Below are 14470 nucleotides of genomic sequence, written 5' to 3'. Positions count from 1 at the left end.
AATCGTTTCCAGGGTTAGTTTTTCCATCGCCTTCCCAGCAACTAAGGCGAGGCTGTTTGGCCGGTAATTCCCCAGATCTTCCTTCTTGCCCTTCTTGAAGATAGGAGTGACATTTGCTTTCTTGCAGTGCTCAGGAGCTTCTCCACTCTATCGTCTTTCACTAGACTTTTTAACTTTGACCTTTTTTTTCCCTCCCTCCCCCAATGCAGGCTGACTATGTAGACAAGAAAGGCCAGTGTGCTTTGGTCCATAGTGCATTGAGAGGGCATTGTGATATCCTTGAATATTTGCTCAATGTTGTTTGGATAACTCCTTCCCAAGAACAAAATTCACTAACAAAAAGCCAGGCACTGCAACAAGCTCTAACAGCAGCTTCCAGTATGGGACACTGTCAGGTAGGTTGATAGTTCAGATATTTCCAATACTGTTTGAATTTATTGGAATTGTACAACAGTGCTTGCAGCTGTTTTTGAGAGGTTTGGAAAGCAGAACTATTTAAACTTCTGATATTTATAGTAGTATGCATTCTTAGCAGCTGTTTTAAATGTGGTAGTTAATTATCCAACAATATTATTTGCTTCAGGATTTGTTTATATGTAATTTTCTGTCTACTTTTTCCTCTCTGTTCTTAAAAGTTGTCCTAGATCTCTAGTGGTAATAATATTCTGTATCAATAGATCTCTAGTGGTAATGATAATATTCTGTATCAATGATCCACCCCAGTATGTTTCTACTTGAGATTGATTTTTTTTTTTTCATAGTATAACAAACTGTATATTGCACATACTTGCACATGCTTAACTCTTTAACCTAATGCACATGTCAAGTTACAGACTTCAGCTTACTTCAGCTTAATGTCACTTAAGACAGAAATTTGTGGTTGTATGCATGTATATGGTAAAGGAAGTGTTTGTCAGTATTACAGTATTATTCAGTAAAAGGAACACTAAAAGTAGACATAAGAAATACTCAAAATGCTTTAGATATTTAGGTGATGCAAGTATGTCTTCTGTTCATTGGTTAAATAAATCTTGACCTCAATACAAAAGTAATCAGTAAGTAAAGATACTTGAATAAAGATCACACTAGGCTGATGGAATTTCCTGTGTATGTATTATAAGTGATGTGCCAAAAGTGGAAACTTAAAATCTCTTCAATAAAACCATTTCAATATTTACTTTTTTAAATCTATTTTTAATTGCTATAAGATCAAGAATCTGATCTTTAAAGTTGTTCCCATGATTCAAACATAGAAATGTCTACGTGCAATTAATTTATTATATGATATGTAAGCCATCACTGTCTCGCAATATAAATTTGAGGATTCTGAATTATGATTAATTTGAATTAATGGATAATTCCTTCGCTGTCATAAAAGTTCTTGTTTGCTATCCACCAATTAAAGCAGTCAGCTCCTGAATATCAGCAAAATAGATCACATTAATTATAAATACTTACTCTTACCCTAAAATGTTCATCTTTCTATATTTTTAGGACAATAAAAAGCATAGTTCTTAGCTAGAAAAAAAGACCTGTGCTTCATGAATTTTAAATAAATTATATTCTAGCATTTTGAATTTTGGGATTTTCCATACATTGTATACAGTACTTCTCATACAGCTTGAAAATACCCATATACTTTCTCCTTTCCTACCTTTGCTTTTTCCCATAGCATCCAAACTTTCATTAGTTTGATTCTACTCCCTTACCTGCTTGCTGCAGTCTCAGTGACCACATCCCCCATTAGAAAATCTGTTTAAAATAGCCATTAGAAGAGGTTTTAATTTAATAATCTTTTGTAACCACCTGCTAGTAAACATAGATATCCTTAATAAAATAAAAACACAGTAAAACTAAATTACTATCTCAAGTTTAAAGATTAGCATTTAGCAATGTGTGCTTAAACCATTCTGTGAAGAAATTTTGAAAAACAGCTAAGATGTAAACAATGTGAAAGGAAAGAGATAAGAATCACCATTTTTTAAGATGTATGCAAATAGTCTCTTTTTTCCCTTTGTTCTAGACAATATGGAATATCCTTGCTGAACTGAGATGCTTTATTTTTATTTTTAGCATTGTTTGTCTTGATTATTCTGGTATATGTAGGTCACACAGGAGCTTATTAAATCATAATCACGCAAAGCACCCTGAACCAATTAACAGAAGGGCACTGGGCTTTTTTCTAAACTGCTTTCAATAACATTCAGTCATCTTCAAGTCATACTAAAAATCATAATGAACTTGCTTTACTGGATTGTGAGCAATATTAATTTCCTGTGATTCACGTGCATTCAGAGAGAAACACTCTCACTTGTTTTAAATCTTTTACCTCTTGCTATGTCTTGCAAGTAACAACTGAGGCGTTTCGTGACTGACTACATCCCTGTAACTGTTTTTGGCAGGTGGTTTGTTACATCTTGACAATTGAAAAGGACCATGATATAGACATCAATGACACTGATACCTTGTGGGGAGAAACAGGTATTTCCTTCCTCAGATTTTCCCTAATTAAAGTTGCTCATTCAAGAATTGAGAGGTTTTATTTTGATTTGAAAATTTAATTTTCTGTGATAAAAGTCATGGGAAAATATGTTTTCATAATGAAACGCAGTTTATAAGCATAGAGTTTTTAACTTGTTAAATCTACTCATGTATTGAAAAAAGTTATTTTATATCAAAATTACTGTAAATTACTGACTTTCTAATTAAATTGAAAATTGTGAAAATACGGTGCTTCAAGCTTCAGTGTAGAATTTCATAGGATTATCCGAGAGCTTTTTTTTTAATCTCATTTGTTTGCAGGAAATGCTAGGCAATTGCCTCATTTGTTCTAAGTTGGCAATGGATGAAAAGACATGCCTTTGTATGTATGGGAAGTGCCAGTTGTTTTTAAAAGACTGTAAACTGTGCAGTCTGTAGCTGAACATCTTCCTGTTTTACCATACGAGTAGCATCTCAGTTTCATTTAAGCAGCTGAGAGTGCACAAGCAGGCGGGAAAACAGTCTCTCTTGATGGTTGTCGGTAGCCTCCTCACATACTGGAGTAGCAAATGTTCTTTAGTCCTCTGCATATACAGAACTCTTGTTGCAAATCCAGCGAATTCCAACAAACATACATCTGTTTCTAAATTAATTTTCCTTTAATATTTTCTTGTCACTGTTTTGTATTGAAATTCTTGCTTAATGTATTGGGAATCTTTACTCATTAAGTAAGTGCTTCCTTATGCAGTCCTAACTTCTGACGGAGGTGAGGGTCCAAGTCCAGAGAACTACAAGCAGTTCCCTGTGGCACTTCAGTGCTCTCTGAGACAGAGTAGTAAGTTTGGGACAAGAAAAACATCTAGAGTGAGTCAAGATAGCCGCAGGCTTAGCATTCCATGAAATACTACTCTTCAATTACTGAATGTAAAAAAAAAAAAAAAAAAAAAAATTATGTGGAAAGGATGCTAATTTGTATGCTGCTGGAATCGTCACAGTTTTGCACATGTAGGTAAACTTAAATTTGCATTGTACTGCATGGTTCTTTGCTGTCTGTTTTGTAAATGAGATCATGATATGGAACTGGATAGTGATAAAACTTAAAAGTATGAAGCAGATGGAGTGAGGAGCAGTGTGATTTGTGACTGTCTGTTTTAAAAAGGGAAAATCCGTCGCACCTTGAAACGGTATAGAATAACCTTAAAGATCATTCCTTTTCGTTTAGTAATATGTTCAGGAACAGCTTGTTTCTGTTCATATATTTGTACTGCTGTAATCTACTTGAATCCTAAATTGGTTCTGCTCATTGTGGAGGCTGTTTCAATAGCGTTTTATGTTGTTGGTCTTCAGAGGGAAAGACAGCTAGAGGTCATCGTTGCCATTCCCAGTATTTTAACACATTAATGTAGCTGAAGGCTATGTTCGTACAAAGTACAGGTTCGAGGCAAGTTAAATAGCAAATTTAAGTGGAGCAGATGATAAAGTCACATAACACATGAAATGAGAGGATGTGGGGGTGGGAGACTTTGAAGCCTGTTTACTAAATTTCTAGTTTACTCTTTTCAAAATCCCCATTACCATGTCTTAGTTGGAAAAGACGATCTTAGGTTAAAAAACTTCTCTGAGATGTTTTTCCAGCCTCATATGTTCTATACAGATTAGCTAATTCGGAGCATTACTTGCTGTGTAGTAAAAGTGATAGAAAATAGCATCATTTTGGCTGTTCTCCACTTTTGTAGAGTACCATTAGGCAGATCAGAGGTGATCCAACTACTCTACTCAAAAGGAATTCCTGAGCAGGGTTTAGTCCTGATGTTGTTTAAGCTGACTGGAGGAATTGGTTAGTTTTCTCATACCTGGGTAAGGTATAGGGAGTTAGATTGTTGCTATAATGTTAGTTACACCATGAGCTAAAATGCTGGTACTAACAGAAAAAAAATTTGCAGTTTTTGTAGAAGATAGTTTGTTTTGCCTTTTAATGTTGATATCTGTAACAGTTACTTTCCAGTTGTTCTGATCTAAACAGTTGATGTAATTGTAACATAGTGAAGTATCAGTGAGTGAAGAGTGAATGGGTTAGATATTGTTGTTAAAAAAATAATGAATTTACTACTTCCTGCAGTGTTGTAATTTCATTTACTGTTGGCATCCATTGGAATTTTTAAAAACTCTACTTTGTCATGTTTGAAAATGCTAAAAAATTATTAACAAGAAATTTACAATTTGACCCACTTCTTATTGGAAAATATACGGTATTAGGATTTAGAAAATGGAGGGACAAGTCCTTTGCTGATTCTTGCAGAAGTTAGCACATGAACCCAGTTTTTAAAGAGCGTTAACATTACTAAGGACACTTCAACACAAACAACAACAAAAAACGTTTTAATTTCAAGCTCCATTTAAAGCATACAATAAGTTGATGCAAGCGAAATGGAAGAGGGGAAAAAATCATGATGGGGAAAATATTTTATTTTCAAGCTTCAATGAGCGTCACAGTGAAAAGCAAGGAGTATAATAAGCTATAAGAGGAGGTGGCAAGTTGTTTGAATGTACAGCCTTACAGCAGCACTTCAGTGTTACGGTGCTGAGTAGAGTCACAAAATAGTAGTGCCGAATGTGTGAAAATCAGCTGCTTTCTCATAAGCCATATATTGTGAACATAGATGTGCAGTAATTTGTATAACTGTCTAAAATAGAGATCATATCAATGGTTTTATTATTGTGCTATCTGGACACATTTGCTACTGTATTGTGTTGGACTGCTCCATTGCCAGTGTACGTAGGTATACATGCAATTCCGATACTCTGGGGTTTTCAGCTGGGGCTGAAAAGGTGTCTTCTGATAGTATCTATCTGTTTAAAAGTTGCAAGGTTATTGTGTTTTAGATATAGGCCAAGAGCACTTGCTCGTAACAGCATACACTGTTCAGTTAAAAAAAAAATTTTTAGGTGAACTAGAATGTTGATGTCTCTTACATACTGGAAAATGTACTGTAATCCCTTGAATTCTTAGAGCAAGGGTTAACACACAGGAATCAGAACTATTGATTGATAACCTAATGTGGTGTTCACAATGAAAAACAGGGAAAACAATTTTAACTAGTACGGAATGAAGCTAAATTGTCCAAGATACAGACTTTCTGCAGAGATCTAAATATCTGATGTTTTGGTAATGCATCACTGCTACGGATCGAGTAAACGGTACTTCCTGAAAGTTGAGTTACGGTCCCTTTGTTGAATCCCAGAACTGTTACCATCTTCACCTTTAGGAAGGGCCTGATGGAAAGAGATGAAGCTTTCTTGGTATGAAAAAAATGATTAATGAAAAAGGAACTAGAACTGCCTCAGGCTGGTAGATTTATCCAAAATTTTCATAAAGATTCCTTTTAACCTACAAGCTATGCACATGGTACAGTTGTTATCTTTGAGAATAATCTTTTTATTTACCAGAGAATGTCTGTGGCTTATTGACTTAACCTGATTCCAACTAATTCATTTGAGTCTGAAAATAGTTATGAAAATCTTACGGAGCAGCTGCATTGAAAAAATTGGGGATTTGGTAACACTCACATAATGTGCGTGTGTCAAAAGATGTGGTAAAACAGCTAAGAGATGAAGTTGATGAAAATGCTTTCTTTAGCCCTGACAGCTGCTGCAGGAAGAGGAAAACTGGAAGTCTGCGAATTACTTCTTGAACACGGAGCAGTTGTGACAAGAGCTAATAGGAGGGGGATTCCTCCGCTTCTCTGTGCAGTACGGCAGGGGCACTGGCAGGTCTGACACATCTTCACACATTAAACGGATCCCTTTGGGAAGTGGTCCTTGATTCCTCCCATCTCTAGTCCCGTAATAAATTAGTGTGAATTTTCTAATACACATTTGCATCAACTTCAGAGAGATGTATTCAGAAGCTCACTTTTTAAGCTGTTTAAAGTGATACAAAGGATTCAAAAGTACATCAGCTACATGACAACCTTTGTTATAATATACTTGAAAAATAATACATAGGAGTTAAAATATTTGATTTCCTAGGCCAAGAACAGAGGCAATTTCAGATCCTTTATCCAGCTTCTGTATTAATGGAGAGAGAACCTTAGAGTCAGGAGCCTTCCTCATGCTGGCCACTCCTGTCAGGAGAAGGGCCTGCATTGCAAGCAGTTAAGACTTGAGTCGCGCAAGATTTCTCAACGATTGCTATAAAATAACACCTTAGTCCTCTTCTTTAAAAGATTGTGCTCTTATGGCTAAAATTTAAATCTACCAATTTATTTTTAAATTGCTTTTTCTACTTCAGATTGCTAAACTTCTAGTGGGGCATGGGTCGGATGTGAATTTGAGCGACAAGCAAGGCCGAACTCCACTTATGGTGGCGTCTTGTGAAGGACATTTGAGCACCGTGGAATTTCTGCTTTCTGAAGGTAGAAAATAAATAGCAGTTCAAGGCCACTCAGCAGTAGCAGAGACTGCATCTGTGTGTGTTAGGTAATTTTGCTTATTAAACAGGACATCTCCATAACAAAATTAATTCTCATTTCACAGGTGCAACTATTTCATCTCTGGACAAAGAAGGACTCACAGCTTTGAGCTGGGCATGTCTAAAAGGCCACAGGGAAGTGGTTCAATATTTAGTTGAGAAAGGTGCAACAACTGATCAGACAGACAAAAATGGTCGAACACCCCTAGACCTGGCAGCTTTTTATGGAGATGCTGATATTGTAAGTAGAACTAACAGTAGAAAAACCGAACGTGTATTGAATTTTCATAATACAAAATAAAGCTTAGAAAAAATATCACCAACCAAAATAGAAAGGAAATTTGAGGAAGTAGCCAAGATGCTTACACTGCTAGCATCTTGACTGCAGTGCAAGTATTTACTCAGAAAAGCATTTTCTAGATAAGGTTTTAGTACTGAGGTAGTTGTGATAGAAGTCCAGCATTATGCCGTTATGTTTTACAGCATGCTGTTCGTGTTTTAAAACTCAATATAAAGTAACATTTAAAATTTCTGTGTTGGATGATCTGGAATTAAAAAAAAAAAAGTGCCTGTGGGACATGAAAGGAAAACACCTTTTTTCAGCCTCTGCAAACCCATTGAGGCAACCTGACAGGGTCCTAGTCAGTTGGGTGCTTTAGTGGAACAGAGACCCCAAATGAGAGATGTAGGAAGAAGAAGAATATTGCCAGAATAGATGAAATGCAGAAAGATTTTGTTTCTCCATCATAAGGCAGCATTACTTGTCTTTGATAGGTATCTTACATGCTTTGCCTGACAGGGAGAGAACTGTTAGAAATCCTTACAGTTTCATGTGGCAAAGATGGCACTGAGCACCTCTCGGTGTTACTATCCAGTCTATATATGTAGAAATACAAGGCCTGAGGTGTAAATTCAGTTTTTCTCCACTTGTGCCGCAGCTCATTTCAGAAACAGGACAAAAACTGAAGTTCTTTTTTCAGTCCTGTACCTTTCTGACATACTACCTTCTTCCTCCTTCCTCTATAATAAATGCTACAATGCAAGAATTGAAGGCATTTTAGGTGAAGTTTTTCTGAATCTGAAACAGACCATGCCTTTAACTGAGGTCAAAAGTATGCAATAAGTGTAAAGTCTGTGATTTAGATTTTTTTAGGGTGACAGACAAAGGTGGCGTAATGCTAATTAAGAGATCACTGAGGAGGCCAACAGCTTTGGGCCTCGGGGTCCTGTCAGCGGGAAGGATCGTTAATGCCTCTTTCCATACTACGTTACTGCCAGCCTCATTTGCACAGGCAATGGTTACGTGAAACAACTATTGCTTACATCAAACCTGCTATTGCTGTCATTTCCAGCAATCAGTATTGCTGATGGACAATTACTAGTTACTCCATTGCTCTGGATGCTTGGTGGAAGCTGATAGTGTCTGGCATACTTACTTTGCTTTCTTAAACTTTCTTATTTCCCCTTGCTGCATTTTACATTTGCTGCATTTATGTCAAACGCTACCATTAGACTGCTGTAATAAATGGTTAAGAAATGAATGAAATTACAAATATTTTTTTCTTTTGTATAGAGCAAGTGTTCCCTCAACACCATAACTTGTATTTACACTGTTAACTGGAATGTTTTAAATATCTCGCATTACATGATACTAGTCTGTTTATTTTCTGTTTATTATATTTGTATAGCATTGTGTCCTATACTAGGAGCATATTCTGGTACTGCCCTTCCTGCGTGTTGTAGTGTTATGGTGTACTTGAAGCTGAAACCACAGGGCCTTCACTGCTGCTCTGTTTTCGTCTGAGCTTACTGCCCTTATGGTTGAGTTGCTGTGTCTGCATATTGGCACGCAGAACATGAACGAAGGAGGGAACAAGCATAATGTGTTGGTCTTAGTGTTTGTCTGACACAGGTACTTCCAGGAATTTGGGCGTGGGTTTGGTTGGGTTTTTTTTTTAATTCCTTAACTGCAGCTTTCGGTGCAGTCTGATGGTATTCCCATGCTGCGTTGTCTTCCATGGATTCCGTTCAATGGATTTAAAATGGCTTTAGCGTACTCTGGAGTGTATACTCACTGTACTTCAAGGAAGATTAGATGGTAGCTTAAATATTTCACTGCTCTGCCTCTCCTCCCAAAAATAAGGTTACAAGGCCCATCTCGTTTCTTTTCACAGGTACAGTATTTGGTAGAGAAAGGAGCAACGATTGAGCATGTTGACCACAGCGGCATGCGGCCACTGGACAGAGCTATCGGATGTCGTAATACATCAGTAGTGGTTATGCTACTGAGAAAAGGAGCTAAACTAGGTTAGTAAAACTATCCTATACTCAAGAGAAACAACTCTGCTCTGCTAGAATTACTGTCATTTCTGTAAAGTAAATAAATAAATGCACACTAGATTTCTGCAGGCTGTGTGGTTTGCTGATGCCCGCTCAAGAGAAATCAATCTCTCTCTTTTAAAGGCAGACACTCGAGACTCACTTCTGAAGTGAGGAAATGCAAGTAATTTTATTCTATTCCTTTCTTTGATGTATGTTGATGAGGAGGTCTGGAGGAGTCAGCCTTTACGTGGTTACCTTATCATGATATACATAAATAAGAAAATGATGATTATGCTATTAGTGATAATTAATTCTTACACTATTAACGATTTAGATTAAGAAGTTTTACATTCAAATAACATTCTTTTAATAAATTATAGAATTGTACCTTTTTGCAAAGGCTGGCCAAAAAATTTATGTCCAAGTCACGTATTACCAGTAGGCAAGTAGATGGTGCAGATGTGTACATCCTAATTACTGAATCTGTAGTACCTTTAAATCATCATTTATTACTATTTGGGTACTCAGTATGATTAAATACAGATCCTTACTTAGGCCTGAACTTTACCATGGCTTTCATACTGTCCTATACTGGCTTTAGACCCGGGGTGAAATGAGTCGGACCATTTAATATCTGGCTGCTATCTATGTGGGGTGACAGGGAGCAGGTATGGATATATAAGTATTTTAAATATATGAGCACTAAGAAAAGTAGTAGTAATAATAATAATTAACAATAATAATAATAGTTCCATGCAGGTGGATTATCTACAGAAGTAGCATTAGGCTTTCTGGTGTGAATAGAAATCAGAAGCACACTTTCTTCCCTTTTGTCAGAGATTTTTAAAATTTAACTTGCAGGAAATGCAGCATGGGCAATGGCCACCTCAAAACCCGATATTCTCCTTATTCTACTGCAGAAACTGATGGAAGAAGGAAATATACTGTACAAAGTAGGTAGATTTTTTTTTTTCTGATAGCAGAACATGATAATTGGATTTCTGTCTGAAGGTAGATTAAAGTTCTTTATACCTCCTTTTCTGTTCAGACAAGATCAAAAGATCTTGAGAAGCCTGAGAGAGAATCATTGAAAACCCCTGTGTAAAATAAATAAAAGTTTAAAGATGGATAAGTACATATTCTTTCTGTTGAGCAATCGTTCTGTGAACATTTGTAGCAGACAGTTGCTTCTTAAAAGCAACTCCAAAATGTAAGGTGCTCATTTGAAAGTGCCTTGTTGAATTAAGTGACATTCAGGCATATCCTTTCCTTCCGGATAATGTTCTTTTGTGTGCTATTTAAATATATAATGAGGAAAGTGACAGCTCTTTTGATACATTCTTTTTACTAGTGGCAATATATTTCTCAGAAGAGAGACTGGCATTCTTCTTGTGAACTGTGTGATACACCTGCATTATTTCACTAGTGCTGAATGGCTTACGTGAGCATCATTCAAAGTCTGTTCTAGCTACAAGACTTGTAATTTGTACGAGGGTTTTTTATAAGGGCCCTCAAATGTCTGCCACCTTCTCTCTGATCTTTTGTTCTATATCAAATGGCTTTGCGTAGTACAGAAGAGAAACCCTTGAGACTTTGCTGTCATGAGTCAAGGTGGATCTGCTTAGATTCTTCCAAATTCTGTATAGGAGTCTTATGAATACATCTGGATAATTTATCAAGTTTATTGATCCAAAAATGGGTTTAGAGCTTTATGTCCGAGCCAGGTACCCTTTAAGCATGGGACATCTTTCAGCCTAAAGGATAACAGATGTTATGCTACAAAGGCAGCTCTGTCATCCCTGGGAAGCCTCTCCCACGTCACACTTCTCTAGTGGTGGGTTGAATGCGACTCCCTGGTTGCTCAGGGGGAAGGTGCCACTGTGTCACCAGCACCAATTCATTTTCCTCAGATTCTCCTTAAGTTGCCTGGACTCTTGAGACCACAGAGTATCACAGCAGGACTTGGTACTAATACGTTTTCCAATCTGTTACAAGCAGTTGAATTCCCTGCTGGTATCTATTTTTAGAGTGCTTAATTTTATTATAGTAATTTGAATGGACTTGCTAGACCTATGGTATGTCATTCAGCTTATTAAACTTTTTCAAATATACTTTGATTTATTTATTTGCCAAAGTGTTTTAAATGGATAGCTGTTTTGCAGCTTAACACGTATTTGAGCATGCTTACTGTATGCAATAACTACTTTTCAGCTTTCCAGCTGAACAAAATAAGATAAACCTTAAATATTTTCCTTGCCAGTTTCAACAGTAAATTTTGACCCTGAGCATTAAGATGAATTAAATAATAAAAAGCACCCAGTGTTTCTGAAAATACATGAACTTGTAAAATATCTGTAAAGAGAAAAGTTTCTTCATCTGTCAGCTAAAAGATTTGCTTTTCTTACCATACTAGGAGGATTTCAGTGGTTTTAGCAAAACTGTCTCAAATTCTCAGTTTATTATGGAGATGTTCTCCAAGCATCTTTTGGAGAGTCTGAATATTTCCAATGCAAGGCTGGATCATGCGGGTGGTCCTGAGGGACAGGTTAGCTCCCTTATTCAACCTCTGTTAAGCAGTAGGAGAGTCATCTTTGACTACTTTAAATTCATACACTCAGTCACCCAACTAGTCATGACAGACACCCCTCAGTGGATCTGGCAGTAGCTGGACTGCTCCAGCTCCGTCTCCTGTCCAGCCCCTTCCATTGCCAGAGCTTCTTCTGCAGAAGCACCACCTGATTAAGGGTACACCATTCCTGATTAAGGATATGCTCTACTGGAAGCATCTAGGCCTTAGAGTTTTAATCAACTACATCATCAGATATTTGACTGCTCTGTTTAAAAAAATAAATGATGAATTACACATACATGATTTTTTCCGGTACAAGTAATATGTATTAATGCAAATATTATCCTGGTGAAATACCATTAAAAGCATGAGTTTAGAAAGAAACACAAACTTCAGTTAATATGCCAGTTCTCTCATTGTGGTTGTGTGTAATTCATACTCTGTGTGTGTGTGTGTGTATATATATATATTTTTTTTTTTTTTTAAATGTGGCTCTGTGTTTTCTACTTAAAGAGCATGTGTTGGTAGATGTCAAATACAAATGTGCTTTTTTGCAACAGTATTGCAATATTGAGAATTTTTGAAAAGCCTCTTGTTCCCTAAATTTGTAGAAAGGTAAGATGAAGGAAGCAGCACAGCGCTATCAGTATGCCTTGAGGAAGTTTCCAAGGGAAGGATTTGGAGAAGAAATGAAAGCATTCAATGAGCTGAGAGTTTCGTTATACTTAAACTTATCACGATGTCGCCGAAAAACAAATGTAAGCTCTTACTGTTAATCTGTTGCTTCTCTGGCAGTGGCAGTCTTAGATTTCTATTCTACTGCGTTACTGAGTTTGTGCTTGGACATTTATTTTTGCTATTTTAGAATCTTTTTCACTGTATCCTGATTTTGGGCTCTGTTGTGTCAACAAATGGGGACTGCTCATAAGATGAGGGTATGTTGCCGTGGGGGATCTATTACAGCTGTTCTTATGTAATCCAGTTATTTTGGAATGACGACCTGCTGGATGGTTTTGGTACTTTTGAAAGACTAAATGGAAAACGCCACCACCACTACCCTTTGTTACCATACAGCATAACCTACTACTATGGCTGTATTGTATGTGCTGGTTGTTTCTTTGTACCCTTACCAGTGCATCGGATGGCTGGTAAGAACCTGGATGACCATCAGAGGAAAAACTTCTGATTTTCTGAAGATACCTTACATTGTTCCTTCTTTTCAAACAGTAACTTCTTAATTCCCTAGTCATCCAAGTTGTTCTTGGCATCCGCTCCAATTTGAAGAATTTCCAAACACAGGTGTCCAGGACTTTAGATAGGCAGTTCTGCTGCTGCTTTGCACAGCAGTACTAATCCTTTCCTTTCTGTGCCCTAATGCCTTCCTCCATGAGACTGGCTTTTTCAGTTGCATCAACCTAACAGCAGAGAGTGGCTCTGCGACCAACTAGTGCATGTGTGTGTGTTTCTCATCATATCCCGCTAATAACTCTGATTTACACTTTGCTAATCTGGAAGCGCTTCACCTTACATCTAGAGCTCAAGTTAATCACATTACTCTGCTCTTCAATGCTATCAGGGCGTTTTTCTTGGTGTTAATACTTCCCAACTTCCTGCATCATCATGCTCAGTATAATTCAGTATCCTGAACCATCCTGTGCTGTGCATGGCTGTGACAAAAATTAGACTTGGTTCTGCCTTCATCTTCTCCATAGCCATCTTTGCCCCATTTCAGTCTTGCTTTGTTAATTCCAGCCTGTAGTTAACCAACGATTTACTAAACTCTTACTCTGTGTTCTTGTTAAACAAGGACCAAATGCATTATGTCTAATGGAATTCTCTAAAAATGTCACGTACCTTTTGAAACAAAGCTCTGGAGTAGTCCAACCCATTTCCTGATTTTTCCTGGTTTTCTCTATATTCCTGGCTCTTTCACTGGCCTTTTTTCAAAACACATTCTGGTGTCTTGTTTATCTGGTCATTTATCCTGTTAAACATGCAGTCTCTTCTAGCATTTTAACATCTCTGGGATGAAAATAACCACATCTTATCTATAGTAATGTTGCTTTTAAGCTACATTGGAGTCAGTTTCCCTTAAACATGAGAGACAGTCAGCAAGTGAGAGCTGTTCTCGGTCTTTCAGAAAATATCTGCTCTTGCTAACTGATAAAGGTGACTTTTTATACTGCGTAAGCTATCTGCACTTTTGAAGCAGTACCATGAATAAAGAGCATGCAGCTTTCTTTCATTGTCAAGATATAATGAGTACATTTGTTTAAATTATTAGGACTTTGGTTTGGCTGAAGAGTTTGCTACCAAAGCATTGGATCTGAAACCTAAGTCTTACGAAGCCTATTATGCTAGAGCAAGAGCCAAGAGGAGCAGCAGGTACTGTTTGGCTCTGTGCATCTGACTGCACAGATGTTTTTTAACTTCCTAACACTTTCAATAACTCTTTTTCTTTTCCACTAGTTGTATTTGGAATTTGCAAGTTATTTTCTTTGTGCACTTTCCATCTCTATTAGGTTTCCGTATCAGTTAAAGCCAACCAGCCCCAAAAAGCAATATTGAATACTCATTTAGGTAATTATTAGGCAGTCCAGAAAATAACAAATTGATATGAAGCGGGA

The 14470-nt window shown here is 37.0% G+C and overlaps 1 protein-coding gene across 7 annotated transcripts in view; it reads left to right on the top strand.

Annotated features, from left to right (window-relative positions):
* TANC1 (tetratricopeptide repeat, ankyrin repeat and coiled-coil containing 1) overlaps nucleotides 1-14470 on the top strand; it is a 98623-nt gene that overhangs the window by 80002 nt on the left and 4151 nt on the right. For all 7 annotated transcript variants that reach the window (XM_054829104.1, XM_054829099.1, XM_054829102.1 and 4 more), the window contains 9 exons: nucleotides 210-395; nucleotides 2403-2481; nucleotides 6119-6252; nucleotides 6773-6896; nucleotides 7018-7193; nucleotides 9127-9259; nucleotides 10136-10227; nucleotides 12455-12601; nucleotides 14128-14228. In XM_054829104.1, the coding sequence (XP_054685079.1) occupies nucleotides 210-395; nucleotides 2403-2481; nucleotides 6119-6252; nucleotides 6773-6896; nucleotides 7018-7193; nucleotides 9127-9259; nucleotides 10136-10227; nucleotides 12455-12601; nucleotides 14128-14228 (1172 nt within the window). The remainder of the gene's footprint in view (nucleotides 1-209; nucleotides 396-2402; nucleotides 2482-6118; nucleotides 6253-6772; nucleotides 6897-7017; nucleotides 7194-9126; nucleotides 9260-10135; nucleotides 10228-12454; nucleotides 12602-14127; nucleotides 14229-14470) is intronic.

Source organism: Grus americana, chromosome 6 (genome assembly GCF_028858705.1).
Source record: "Grus americana isolate bGruAme1 chromosome 6, bGruAme1.mat, whole genome shotgun sequence".
Lineage (NCBI taxonomy): Eukaryota > Metazoa > Chordata > Aves > Gruiformes > Gruidae > Grus > Grus americana.
This window is presented reverse-complemented; position numbering and strand designations above follow the sequence as displayed.